The following is a 14,801-nucleotide window of genomic DNA, read 5'->3' as shown; positions in this document are numbered from 1 at the left end:
CAGAAATGCTCAGAAAGACATGAAAGGAAAATAAGTTTTCCTTTCATGTCTCTTTGCTCGCCCCCACTCCCGATCAGAAGAGAAATTAAAGCATTTTTCTTCTGATCGTGCTGGAAGCTGAGCTTCCAAGGCGATGGGGGTGACCTCTCATGAGGTCAGCACGCAATTGCGTGCTGACGTCATCAGATGTCACAGGGGTTGTCTTAAGGGGAAGCGATTCCCCTTCCATCCCTGCCAAGGGGATGGGCGTGAGAGGCCCAACCGGGAGCACTAGCGCTCCCCCGTGGGCCAGGTGCAGGACGCGCTAGTCTCATCTTCGCCACACGGCAACCGGGGCCAAGGGTGAGACCAGTTCGTCCTAGGCACCCAAGAGGTTAACAAACAGGGGGGTACAAGATCTCAAACACTATCCCGGGAATCCCAGGAATTTTTGGAAGTGAGCTCAGCAGCACCAAGTGATGATCAAGGTGGAACATGCTTGTTAGAAATTGGTTCTCTAGTTGAATTTGGGAGTTTTTCACTATCAGGGCACGTAAAACTTACAAGTACATGTCCTGCCTTTTAGATACATTGCACCCTACCCTGTTGGTCACATAGAGCCTACCTTAGGGTTGACTTATATGAAATGAAACTGGAGTTTAAGGCTTGGCAAAGGATTTTGAATGCCAAGTCAAGCTGGCAGTAAAACTGCACACACAGACCTTGCAATGGCAGGCCTGAGACATGGCTAATGGGTACTTATGTGTGTGTCTCAATCAGTGCTGCATACCCACTAATTACATTTAATTCACAGGCCCTGGGCACATGTAGTGCACTCTACTAGGGACATATAAGTAAATTAAGTATGCCTATTAGCTATGAGCCAATATTACCTTGTTTTAAAGAGAGAGCACAAGCACTTTAGCACTGGTTAGCAGTGGAAAAGTGCACAGAGTCCTAAATCTGGCAAAAATGAGGTCAGAAAAAGAGGAGGAGGAAGCAAACTGTCTGGGGACCACCCTGCATAAAGGGCCATTTCTAACAATGTTTGAAGAACAAACAGTGTTTTCGCTGAAACATTGAGTAGGGCCAAGAACAGCTATTACAAATAGAGGAGCTTAACCAAGAGATTCTTGACAATATCTTCGATATTTGGGTCAAGCCAAATCTAGATCTGTTTGCAATTCAACAAAATTTAAAATTGCCAGTTCTGTGCAAGTCGTGGGGAAATGCATTTTCGAGCAGATGGTCAGGAATCTTTGCTTACGCTGTTCACCTGATCCTGTTACTTCCAAAACTTGTCAACAAAATGAAGAGAGAACCATGTAGAGTAATTTTAATTGCCCCAAAATGGTCCCGATAGCATTGGTTCACCAAGCTACTTCTCCTATCAGAGAAAGGTCACATTGGACTGAACCATTTAATTAATTTGAATGGGTGCTCAATAGGAAGTACCCAAATGTCAATGGAGTGAATAGACAAAATTTAAATTGGTTCATCATCAATGATTATCAATCATAGTTTTAATCAGTTTTATATGATGAAGACCAAGATTAAAAACAAATCAGAGAGTAATGGGTGATAGACAATGGTCACCTACTCCCAAAAAAAAGAGGATAGACACTGTATGGTATCTCTCTATAGCGGGTCTACATGTTTCGCGTCCGAATGGTCCAACCGGATCCCATGACGCTTCCTCAGGACCGAAAAAGAAAATCTACTCTAAAATTTTCCAAAATGAGATGGAAGAGAGACAGTGACAGGACCGCAGGGGGAGTCTCAAGCCCCCCGCGAACTAGCAGGGAACTGCATTAAATAGCAGCTATAACTATAACTACTGAGTGCAAGCGCCACTGCATATATATATATATATATATATATATGTGTGTGTGTGTGTGTATAGGGTTTTCACTTAACTTGCGTTGTAAATGCATGCATGGTAAAGGCAATGCATGGCAAAGGCATTGCATTGTAATTAATGTGCCGGAGAAGCATGTGTTGTAAATGCATGCATGGTGATGTCATATAACACACTTGCTCCCCTCTAGTGGAAGTCTCATTTAAGAGCACTATTAGGGGTCCATTCACTGCATTTACATGAATGCAAATATTATTACAGTAAATTTATGGCACAAACCCTCACAGTGCTACTAAAAGTAACTGTATTTTGCTTTCTCTGTTTTTCTGCTACTTTTGCATGTTTCGACCTTCAACTGAATAGTGTACCCACCCCTACTGCCCTCCCCCTTCGAACGAACTCAATTTTCAATTTGTGATATACAAATCTTGGATGGTTTAGGGGGAATTGTTTTCACAGTTTTTTTTCTGTAAAAACTGAAAATAAACCCTCACAACCCTCACCCCCTAATCCTAAACTACCACATATTTTTCTTTAGGAAAACAGTTCTTGAGTTGGGAGAACATGAAAGGAAATTTAGACTCCTGTACAGGGTATTTGATCATCTTAAAGATGCTCGGTAAGCCCTACGTTGACCACGATTGGTACATCCAGTTGCATTGGAGACAGGATACAGTTTGCATACTGGTTCAATATCCTAGATCTTTATCCTGCGTGGCTTCCTACTCTCATCTGTCACATATATAAAGATTTCAAAATGCTGTTCTAATTGCACCAGCAAACTTATACTTCTTTAGGAACTGGGTAGGCTAGAATGTGTGAAAGAGCAAAATAAACTATTCTAATTTCAGAATGGAACTAAAATCCTGGTCTTTATCATCTACACCTCAAATTGTTATAAAGCATTTATTTTTATTTTTACACAAATTAAGCCCTGCAGGTAAGTAACGTGTTTCTTCGGTACACTTAACCTAATGCAAGAGCAGGCATAGGCCTCTGGCATTACAAATGGTGTGCGTGATGTGATAAGGGCTCCCTTCCACACACTGGATGGAGGAGAGCACTCAACACAGCTGACTTGGTTGAACTATTTTTGAGTGGTGATTGTTAGTGTGAATCACAAGCTACAATATACTTAATCCTGTTCAGGTCTAAGTTATTTGTCATCTGTACTGCTTTTCTTCTCCATTTTAGTGAATACGATGTCAGAATTCTTTCCAGACTGAAGGAAGAGGACATAATGAGCCAGGCGGAGGTTCCGCCAGTTCGTCTGCTCTGGTCACTACCAGTGAATGATCGATGGCGTCTGTACAGGTAATTTACACCGTCTCCCCATCTCTCACTTGTTTGGACCAGTAGACTTCTGGTGCTTCCTTGAATCCTCTTCTTGAGTTATTTGTTCATTTGATTTTCATGTGTATGGTAAGCAGGGCTGTAAATAAGCAGAGACATTCAGGAACCAAATATTCACAGTTATTGAAAGGGTGCATACCTGCACTTAATAATTTTAGGAGGAGAGTACTAATCAGGTCTTCTCTGACAGTGAGGTTTTGCACTTTTATATTCTCATTTGAAGCACTGATGGGAAGAGAGCAACAATTCTACCTCAACACTATGCTCTACAGCAGTGATGTTATATAGGAAGAATCTTGTACCTGAAGTCACAGCTGTAAAGAACAAAATGACCTCCAAGTAAAGTTTTTGGATCTCTTTGCCCTTGATGGCTGATTGTCACTAATTTTGAGTTGATGATCACTACACAAAAAAGATGCACTAGCAATGTTAAAGTGGTGGACCTCAGGGGAATTATTACTGTCTTTAGAGGCTGTCACTCTTATATGTGAAAGAAATCCCAGCATGCCAAATGCTACTGGCATCACCACGCTTACTCCAAAGCACTACAACCCAGCACAGGCGTTCTGACACCAATCCTGATGCCTCCACCTCTTCTGTGACTTCCTAAGACTCTTAGAAACACAACTGTCCTCCCATTGTAGAAGAAACCCTATGCTGACACTTCAGTGCTCACCAACTACAGCCCAGTCTCCCTGCTACCATACTGGGCGTCTTAGAGAAAATCAGCCCCCGACACCACATAGAATTCTGCGGTAACCACCAAATCCTCTACCAACTCAGCTTGGCTTCAGACCATAGCACAGAATCTGCCCTCATCACTGCCACTGACGTCATCCTCACGACTCTGGACAGAGGAGACACGGCGGCCCTCATCCTCTTCCTCTTGGTCCTCTCTGCAGGCATTTGACACTCTCCCACCCCCATCCTCATCAAAAGCCTACACAACATCAGAATCCAAGGACCTGCATTTTGATGGATCTGCTCCTTCCTGACAGGAAGGACCCAGTAAGACCACCTGAACCCATACGCCTGGATGTCCACAATCTCATCTGAGAACTTCCACAAATATCCTCCCTTAACCCATCCCTCTTCAATGCATATATGTTCCCTCAAGCCAAAATCATCTTCTCTCAAGATATCAATGTCTTCTCCTTCGCTAATGATCATAACGCCCAAGTCAGTGCGTCACCATGTTATACTTCCATACCCTGAAGATTTAGAGGAAGATTGTCAATGGCTCAGAATCAGCAACCGGAAAACTGTCATGCATGCCCTTGTCACATTGAAGCTGGACTATAGGAAGACCTTGTATAGGGGGATCAAGAAACTCATCAGAAAGTTGCAGACTATCCAGATTTCGGCAGCCCTAATCACCCCCAACTTCCCATGCCACAGTCCCATCACCCCACTCTTAAAGGAGCGCCCTGGGCTCTCCATGCACAAATGAGCACAATACAAATTCCTCACCCACATGTTCAAGGCACTACATAACACTGGCCTAAGCATACATCAACAATCACATCTGCCAGACTCCTTACACTTGTCCAAACTTCTACCAGCACACATCCCACGTAAATGGAAAACTATAACTGGTAGTTGAGCCTACTCCTGCATTGATCCTAAAGTATAGCCTTCCCTGACGCATCACATTAGAGCCTCCTCTTCACTTCTTAATTTCTATAAGAAACTGAAGAACTTGCTTTACGAGTAGTCCCACTAGGCCATTTTCTTTACATTATACAACTTTAAGTCCAGCATTTATTATGGGAGAAATACTTCAAATCTCAAAACTCTAAAAAAATACAGTACTACTTGAACTGCTCAACACCTTAAATAGACTAACCTGAAACTTCTTTGACATCAAACACCATGCACCATCCCGCTGCACAGTCATATGTGTCTGCTATTGCATGTTACTAAGTGCCTGGATGGTATATGCACATCACTCTAGCAACACAAAAGAGTGATGGACGGAGTGCTGAACAATGCAAACACTCACCCCCAGTCACAGATCTGGGTTTAATCCATCGTTCTTTTGCTCACCATGCCACCCCAGTTTGGACCCAGCGATATGCAAATCAGTCTTGACCCTGTTCCTCATGGGAACAGTCCAGCCTGAACTGCCAAGCCAGGTCCTCACTGGACTAAAAACAAGCATCCTGGGACCGGTTTCAGGGTTTCACCCCTCATCAGCCAGGCTAGCTTAAATCCAGTGGCACCGTGAGCAAGGGACCCAGGTCTGGGCATACCCTTCCTACTAAGGGTAACTTTAGCAACACAAAAGGATAATGGACGGAGTGCTGAACAATGCAAACACTCACCCCCAGTCACAGATCTGGATTTAATCCATTGTTCTTTTGCTCACCATGCACATCACTCTATACCCATAATGCACAACACCTGGTGCCCTTCAACTGTGTAGTCTCGAGTACTCACTTCATGCATGGAACTCAGTGTTGCCCTGGTGTGCATGCCTGAAGTCTCAAATTATGCCCAGCAAGAAGTGCTCCTCTGATGTACAGTACTCAGATGAACATCTCTCAGTGCCCTTGTGAGACCCATGACGTTACTCACTAAGTGCTTCTCTGTATCTCATCACCCAGTACTCAACAGAGGCGTGTCACTAATATTTCCCATTTGTGTTTTACTGCTGAAAAGCACCCTGGGGTCCTATAATGCACATTACCATGTTTGCCCTGGTGCACTTCATCCTGTGTTCTGCTAATGCACATCATTCTATGTCCCCTGCTGCATGTCATCCTTTGCTCTGATGATGCACATCATTTTAAATTTTAAAATATTTAAAATGTATTAATTCAGTTTATAAATATTATTTTCATTTAAACTAAAACACCCACAAATACAATGATTTTGCAAGCTTTGATTTTGGCCCATTTCTATTACTGCAATGTCCTGTATCTGGGAGCACACGGGCTGTCAAAAAACGACTTCAGATAGCCCAGAATGCTGCAGCTAGACTGCTGTTCTCTCTCTCGAAATTCTCTTCTGCCTCAGGGCTCCTCCAGAAGTAGTATTGGCTCCTTGCAGATAAGCATATTCACTTTGTCACTGTGTATTGCTACAAGACCCTACACGCCCCTCATCCTGGAGGACCTCATGTCACCTTGTCTGCCATCTCATCTTCTCCTGTCGGCCGATCTTAATCTGGCTGTTGTCCCCTGAGTCAAGAGAGCAAAAGCCGGAGGATGCTCCTTTCGAGCTCTGGCCCAGACCATGTGAAACAATCTGCCTCTCCCCCTCAGGAACACCAAGAACCATTTGCATTGTAAGAAGTCCCTTAAGACCAGGCTCTGTGCTATCTAGCTCTGTCCTCTCCCTTTCTGTCTGGCCTCTGTTCTTGGGTCCAGCTCTTCGAAGTCCCATTTTTACAAGATATTGTAACATAACATATGTAATTAATATTTTTTAAATTTAATTGTTATGTTTTGTATTGATTGAAAATAATTTTATTTTGTTTTTTAACAAAAGTAATTTAGTTACTTTGAAAATAAGTTCATTATTAATTTCTAAAATAAAAAAAATCTAACTTTTTTACAATAACTGTTTATATATATATATATATATATATATATATATATATATATATATATATATATAATTTTACAGTGGAAATAGTTTAATTTAATTAGTATATTGGTCCTATGGGTTGTTATATTAAGTCCCTGACTGCAATATTTTCTGTGGGAGTGAGTTGCAGTACCAGTGAGTGGACATGTGTGGTGCTAGACCTATTCCAGTCTCTTAGCTGGAGTACATTTACTACTTGTGAGAGATTGGGTTGTTGGCTGACTGGGATAAGAGCTGTGGTCAAGCAACAGCCACAATCCCTTGCAGGGTGACCACAAAAAGTCAGTCATGTAACTTGTGCTTCACCCTGGGTACATGAAGCAGTCAGACTAAACTTAGAGGCAATGTGCTACATATTTAAGCAGTACACAGCAATACAGTAAAACCATAATAACAATCCCAAACCAATTAAAACAAATGGATTAAATTTGAATAAATTATTTGACACCAAAACCATCACAATCTTTTCTTTCTTTAGTTTACTTTATTCGGTGCAAAAAGACCATAAAAGACATAAAATGAATAAATAACATACAGATTTCACAGTCATAAAAATTTCTAAAAACGTTGTTGATACATTTTCCGAACACCATAAGCAGCATGTATAAAATTTAGCACAGCCTGGATTATGTCCATGTTTCCCAAATCATGTAAGTGGGAATTAGCAAGTTGGCTAGTTCTAATACTGTTAGACTTAAATAGCGGACGTAAAAACCTTTTTCTTGGAGCAGTATATAAAGTGCAAAAAAGCATAAAATGTAATGTACTTTGAGATGTCTTTCCATCGCAGCAACAAGGAGGAAGGTTCTTAAACCAGGTTCCAGCAACTGGAAATGCTACCAGATAGTGTAAGGTATTTAGACGTAGTCTTGTGAGTAAAAACCTTTGTCGCTCATGATTAGTGATGGTCAGATACAGCTTTGGTTGAAGTTGTTGTGTCTCAAAACTTGTCCATAGTCTCATTGAACTAGAGGGTGGGTCCATGTCCTGATTTTTCTGCCAGAATATGTCTTTAACCTTCTTAATGTCCTGTCTTGTTAAAGTATCTGGTTTGAGGAAAAAATCTCCTAATCCTAATGATAGGAGAGAGAGATAAAAATATCTAAGCCAGGGTATATCTAGAAATCGTGACAGAAGGAGACAGTCCTGTATCACCTTTCTACATAGAAGCGCTTCAGGCTTAGTCCAGATTTTCACCCACAGTATGAGAGGTTGAAGTTTTATATTGAAAAAACAAAAGACATCAAACGACTCCAGCGTATCCAAAATGCATCCGCCCGCCTGATCCTCGACATACCCCGCCGATGTCACATCTCCCCTCACCTGAAGGACCTCCACTGGCTCCCCGTGGACAAGAGGATCACCTTTAAACTCCTCACCCACGCTCACAAGGCTCTACACAACACCGGACCTACCTACCTCAACTCCAGACTCAACTTTTACGCCCCCACTCGTCAACTCCGCTCTGCCAATCTCGCCCTCGCCATCGTCCCCAGGATCCAGCGCAAGACCTCCGGCGGCAGATCCTTCTCCTTCCTCGCCGCCAAGACCTGGAACTCTCTCCCCACCTCACTACGCCAGACCCAGGACCTCCTCACCTTCAGGAGACTCCTCAAGACCTGGCTTTTCGACCGCTAACAGCTCATCCACCCCCCCCCCCCAGCGCCTCGAAACCCTGACGGGTACATAGTGCGCTTTATAAATGTAATGATTGATTGATTGATTGATATATAGCTAGATATGTATCTCAAACCTACTTCTTTATGACAGAACTTTACTGATGTAGATTGGGGGACTGATAGTAGCCTTCTTAGAAATTTATTTTCTATAATCTGGAGCCCTGTACATTCTGCAAGCCCCCAGACCCCAGCTCCAAATGTCGCGATAGAGAGGCATTTAGAAGTGAAGACAGTCATCATTTCCTTAACAGGTTTATGCCGGAGACTTCTTGCAAACCTAAAAACAGCTTCAATGGTTTTTTGGAATTATATTGAGCGTATATTAACTAAAAACTTCCAGTTCAAATCTACATCAATGGGGACCCCCAGATACGTAAAATGTGGGACCTTAAGTATCTCATGCCCATGTTAACGCGTCCGTCTATGTCAATTTATACACATCAGGACTCGTTTTAGGTCGATGAATCTTTGGGCCCAGTGATTAGTCTCCGTAAGACGAGATAACCAATCAATAAATCAATAACATTGTTAAAAGTTAGCATCAAAATATATTTCACATTAACCATTAATAAACCTTCGACGCAATCATTAGTTTTCAGACACAAATAACCACACCTTAACAGAGATTTTGTGAATTTATTCCCTATTGATTACAATCTACTAATAAACGAATTAGTCTCAAAACCATGAAGCATAAGAGTATAATCACAATGTGACAACTACAATAAGCTTCAGAAAGATCAGAAACATAGGATAGATGCATCGACAAGAATAGATCACAGCGCATAATAGTTCATAGGGTCTCAGTTCAGCATAGCTATATGTCAGTCACGTCAGTTCCGTCAATCAAATGAACACCTCATCTAACCTCGAATTAGCATTAACATGTGGGGCTTCATGTAAAACAATTTAGAACATCAATTTGGAAAACATCTAGTTAAGATCTCTATTCAAAATATACACAGCAGTTGGTACCTAGAAAGCAAAGGCAAAATAGATTTAATTAGTAATATTATTACCCTCCTCTGGACAGGTCAGCATACAGGATCAGTCTTCGTCTTCAGGACATCAGTTAGAATCACCGTCAGTCTATCTAATTAGAAGCAAGGAACACTCTCCCCTTAAGGGGGAAGGTTAACAGGGCAGTCTATGGACAAGGATGGTTTTCTAAGTCTCAAGTCACCAAATAGAGTGACAGAGTTTCTGGATGCAATCAATATCATCCCCTACCTAATGTGTCTCGTCTCCCGTGTCATGGGTTTTTATCCCCTTTTGCGTGATACATTCCCCCAAGATTCTATTGGTCAGTCACTATACCCCACTATTAGTAACCAATCAAATTATACATTAAGTAATGCATTTGCCATTTCTTGATATCTACTCAAATCCCAATTGGTCTTTATAATTGACGTTTTTCGTAGGTGGCATATCCAGGGTTACTTCACCACTTTGGCACACGTCTCAGGTCAAGAGTTCTCTTCTCCTCGCTTTATTGTCCTTGAAAGTGTCCATGTTTGTTTCAAAGCTTCATAATCCATACTAAAAGCTACTAGCATGCGAATGGGAGAATTCCATAATGTTTCTATTTAAGTACAGAAAAGAACAATCGCTGGGTCATGGTCGTTTGCAAGTCAGCACACTGAAGAAGCAGAAAAATACGCTTTTAATATGAGAGTTACACAGCTAGTTCGCGACTCATGCTAACTTAAGATGTACGAGTTCTAATGAATGCAGTTTTAATCATAATAATACATACAATTATAAAATGATTATTTCTTCTATTCAGCATTAGTGTACACAAGTGAATAATTCTCCACGTTTATTAATACATTTCAATTATTAATTATTAATGTTGCATTGTTAAATGTAAGCATTTCACGTCTATAATATGTGATATTTAAACTACGCTCTCTCACTCCCTCCTCTGATGACGCTCGTCATCACACAATCTTTGACCTTTAATTTTTCGCCTTGCGCATAATACGCATTTCAACATCTTGCCCTTTATGTGAACTTTCCCATATTTCATTGAACATTTTCTCTCTTTCACTTTCTTCGTTCAGTCTGGCTCTTTTTGACAAGTTTCTTTTAATTTTGTCATTAATTTTGCATGCCCCCCATAATCCTAATAGACAAATCAAAACAATTAATAGACCTATCATAATTTTTGCAAGTACCCCATTCCAAATGTTGGTAAACCAGCTTCCCACTCGGGCAATTCCCTTTCCAAATTTCTCCCAAACTCCAGGTTCTTTTAAATCCTTTAAATCTGTACTATCTCTAGTAAGGTTAGTAAGCATACTTCTAATTTTCTTACTATTATCAGGTATGAATGAACAGCAATGACGTTCATTAAGCATTTTGCATACACCCCCACTCTTTGCTAAAAGAATGTCTAAAGCAAGCCGATTTTGAAGAGTCATAGCTCTTTCTGCAGCAAGTTCAGTATCCATCAATAGTATTGCTCCTGTAAAATTTGTCAGCATGTTATCCACAATAGTAGACAACTTTTGAATTTTCATAGAATTCAAGATAACCCCAACTGATGGGATTATAGCTCCAAATATGTCACCAATGACAGCCGCCACTCATTCTCGTTTTTGTCTAGTATGTTGTATTTCAGAAGATTTAGGTATTTGTGTTAAGTCATCAATCTGGTATATTTTTGGGAAAACTATTCCCAAATAACATGTCCCATACCATCCCTTTGGGAGACGGTAATATGCATTTAACCCACAGATGTAATAGGTTCCAGGAATCGCTGGGTCTTGTCCATTTAACATAAAGGTCCATTTACTCTGAAACAAAAACACATGTCTACATTCACTCGTACCCACAAACAAGTTGTCTTGATCGGATTTTGGCCTATATATACATAGTCTACCTATGTGTAATGCATCTATAGCTAATTTGCCTTGTGTTTTAATGGCTGTGTAAGCATAATCATTTGCATAAGTACGTTTTTCTAAGCCTTTTTCTAACTTCTCCTTTAATGCTTTGCGTCTATCATCTGTGTGGTCTAAAAAGCTTTTCTCTGCAGAAGACAGTAAGCAAGTCAGATTATTGCGATGTGCGTAAGCAGTTCCAAATGTAAGTGTTGGCTCAAAAAATCCTCTAACTAGTTTAATATCATGTTCTTTAGCTAGCTTATTCAAAAATTCAATTACAGGCACAAAATAAAACACAACATCCAGATTTGAGTAAAAGTATAGTACATGCTCTTGATTATAGAATCTTGTTAGTAGCAAGCTGCAGCTAATCCCATAAGTAAGAGGGAGGCTATGATAAGTGACTCCCTCCTGCACAGATGAAGGAATTTTAGTACACACATAACAATCTTTCGCATCCATAGTTTCCACATACTCATTTAATAAGCGATAGAAGACATTAGTAGAAAGTTCCCCTTTTGTATTAGTTCCCTCATGCAGATGTCTAGCATCTTGTTCAAATTTCTCCCATGGTGATAATTTATTAGCAGTAGTAGTAGTCTCAGGTTTTGAAGTTGCGTTAATAGTTTCTCTCTCTTTCCACGGCATTCCTACAATCACTCCTACAATCATTATTGCACATACAACACCTACCATAAGTCCTAACCAACCACACACCTTACTTCCTTTGCCACTATAAGCCATGTTTGTATAGAATCAGAATAGCGGATCAACAATCAACTCAAGATGGTAAACTCTTTCTGCGTATTTACAGCGTCTTCACTCACTCCAGGACCTTTTTTCGTCAATTCAGGTTAGCAGCTTGTCGTAATTCTGTTTCTTGATGTCAAATCCAGGTTTAATGTCTCTTTCCGGTAAGTTTATAAAGTCTCTTTCTTTTCAGTTTTCACGATTTTAATTTTATCAAAGTTTTCTTTTGTAGTTTACCTTCAAGTACCGTAGTATTGGGCTGGCACTTCTCGATCAAAGCAGAATGCTAAGAATTCTTGTTGCCTTTCAGAAGTTGTAGCATATGCCCATTCAGGACCTGTGTATCTTCGGTTTGCTATTCTCTTTCTTTTTAATCTTCGTTCACCTTGCTGTTCTCCTTCACTCAGATCATCTGCCTGTGAGGTATCGCTTTCTTCTACTATTGTTTCGTTAGTTATTTCTTTTATTCTAATGTGCGGCTTGTCTGGCCAGTTATCACCTCTGTGTGTCTTGTTTCGGTGTTTTCCTTCAGGACGCTGAACAGCACCCTCCTCTTGTGATTTGTTGATTTCTCTTGACGGACATGTAACCGATTCAGAAGACTCTGATCCGTTTTGGTTTAAATCTACGGTTTCTCCTTCTCTGCCGACTTCCGCTTCTATATTGTATTCAGGCTCGGAATTGTATTTGTCTGCTTCTGGGAGAACCTCTCCTTGTCTTAGTTCCCCTGCTGCCTCAACTGAGATAGGCACTCTGTCACCTCTCTCGATCTCACTGTCAGCTTGAGGGACAAGGCTGTCCTCAGTGGGCTCACCTGCAGTCTCAGATCTTTCTTGGCTGATCTCTGTCTCTGTGACCTCTCCACCTGAAGTTACTGTACCAGATTCTTCAAGTTCCTCTTCGACAGGACACGTCACCCTCTTTGTGTGACTGGCATGTATCCAGTTGGGAATTCCGGCACACTTCACAGCAGTAGTTGTAGTCAGTATTACTTGATATGGCCCCTTCCAGCGTGGTTCAAGACACGATTTCCTCACGTGCTTTTTGACAACCACCCAGTCGCCAGCTTGCAAAGAATGTCCTGGTTCACCGATTGGTGGCAATCTGTTAGCTTCCACCTGGTGAGAGAAAGAGCGAATCACGTCAGCCAAACCTTTGCAGTAATCCAACACCATATCATCTGTAATATTCACTAGTCCATATGCAGGTACCGCTGGTAACCTCATTGCTCTACCCATGAGGATTTCATGGGGGGACAGTCCCGTTTTCTTATCTGGTGTGTTTCTTATGGACATCAGTACTAGCAGTAACGCATCTGGCCACTTCATGTTTGTTGCTGCACACATTTTCGCTATCCTTGATTTTAAGGTACCATTCATCTGTTCAACTAGTCCTGATGCTTCAGGGCGATAGCTACAATGCAACTTCTGCTCGATGTTAAGTGCTGCACACAGAAGCTTGATCACCTCATTGTCGAAGTGTCTTCCCCTATCTGATTCTATAGAAACCGGAAACCCGAATCTTGGTATTAACTCTCTGAGTAGTAGTTTTGCAACTGTGAGACTGTCATTTCTACGTGTAGGGTATGCCTCAATCCAATGACTGAAAACACACACAATTACCAACACGTACTTCAATCCTCCACAAACAGGCATTTCAATGAAATCCATTTGCATTTTATTAAATGGACCTCCAGCTCTTCCAATGTGGCTCAAAGTTACCACTGTTCCTTTTCTAGCATTCATCTGCTGACAGATGACGCACCTGTGACAAGTAATTTCTGCGGCATGTCTGAATTTTGGATTAAACCAATCCATTTTAAAAGATCTGATCATGGCATCTCTTCCTAAATGTGCTTGCCCATGATATAATCGGGCAAATTGTGACAGAAGACTATTTGGTAAAACCAACTTTCCTTCGTCTGAGACCCATATATCATCTGCTCTTTGTACACATTGCATTTTCTGCCAGGAACGTTTTTCTTCTTTGCTAGCACGATTTTGTAGTGTCTTTAATTCATCTAAAGTATCAACCACTCGTAATGCTAGACTCAAAGTTGTGTCGTTTTCAGGCTGTGGTACCAATTCCCACTGCTCTTTAAATGATATACAGTTCAATGCACAAAACCTTGCAACCTGATCTGCATAACCATTCCCCATTGACACAAAATCTTGTGATCTGGTGTGTGCACTGCACTTTACCACGGCAATTTCAAGAGGTAACTGAATTGCATGTAACAAATCTCTTATTTGTTCTCCATTTTTCACTGGTGAACCAGAGGAAGTCATAAAACCCCTCTGCGACCAGAGTTGACCAAAATCATGTACAATTCCGAATCCATATCTGCTGTCAGTATAGATTGTAACTTTCAAATTCACAGCAGCATGGCAGGCTTTTGTAAGAGCTATTAATTCTGCCACCTGTGCAGAAAATACCTTTTCAAGCCAAGAGGCCTCGACTATGCCAGATATAGTACATACTGCGTAACCAGCTCTCAATGTCCCTGTTGAATCTCTTAAACAGGACCCATCCACGAACATAATGCAGTCGTTTTCTTTTAACTGGGTATCCTGTATGTCTGGGCGAGGTTTGGTACAGAGGTCAGTTACCTCAAGACAATCATGCTCAAAGTCTTCCCCATCTTTGATTTCCGAATTCTCATTGGGAAGTAGAGTTGCCGGGTTCAGTACTGTGCATCTTTTC

At 41.2% G+C, this 14,801-nt stretch overlaps 1 protein-coding gene across 1 annotated transcript in view; it reads left to right on the top strand.

Annotated features, from left to right (window-relative positions):
* Nucleotides 1–14,801, top strand: part of LOC138282969 (NFX1-type zinc finger-containing protein 1-like) — a 459,320-nt gene that overhangs the window by 284,753 nt on the left and 159,766 nt on the right. Inside the window, exon 12 of the mRNA XM_069221050.1 lies at nucleotides 3,032–3,151. Coding sequence (XP_069077151.1) covers nucleotides 3,032–3,151 — 120 coding nt within the window. The remainder of the gene's footprint in view (nucleotides 1–3,031; nucleotides 3,152–14,801) is intronic.

This window comes from Pleurodeles waltl, chromosome 2_2 (assembly GCF_031143425.1).
Source record: "Pleurodeles waltl isolate 20211129_DDA chromosome 2_2, aPleWal1.hap1.20221129, whole genome shotgun sequence".
Classification (NCBI taxonomy): domain Eukaryota; kingdom Metazoa; phylum Chordata; class Amphibia; order Caudata; family Salamandridae; genus Pleurodeles; species Pleurodeles waltl.
The sequence above is the reverse complement of the archived record's forward strand: the minus strand, read 5'-3'. Positions and strand labels throughout refer to the sequence as shown.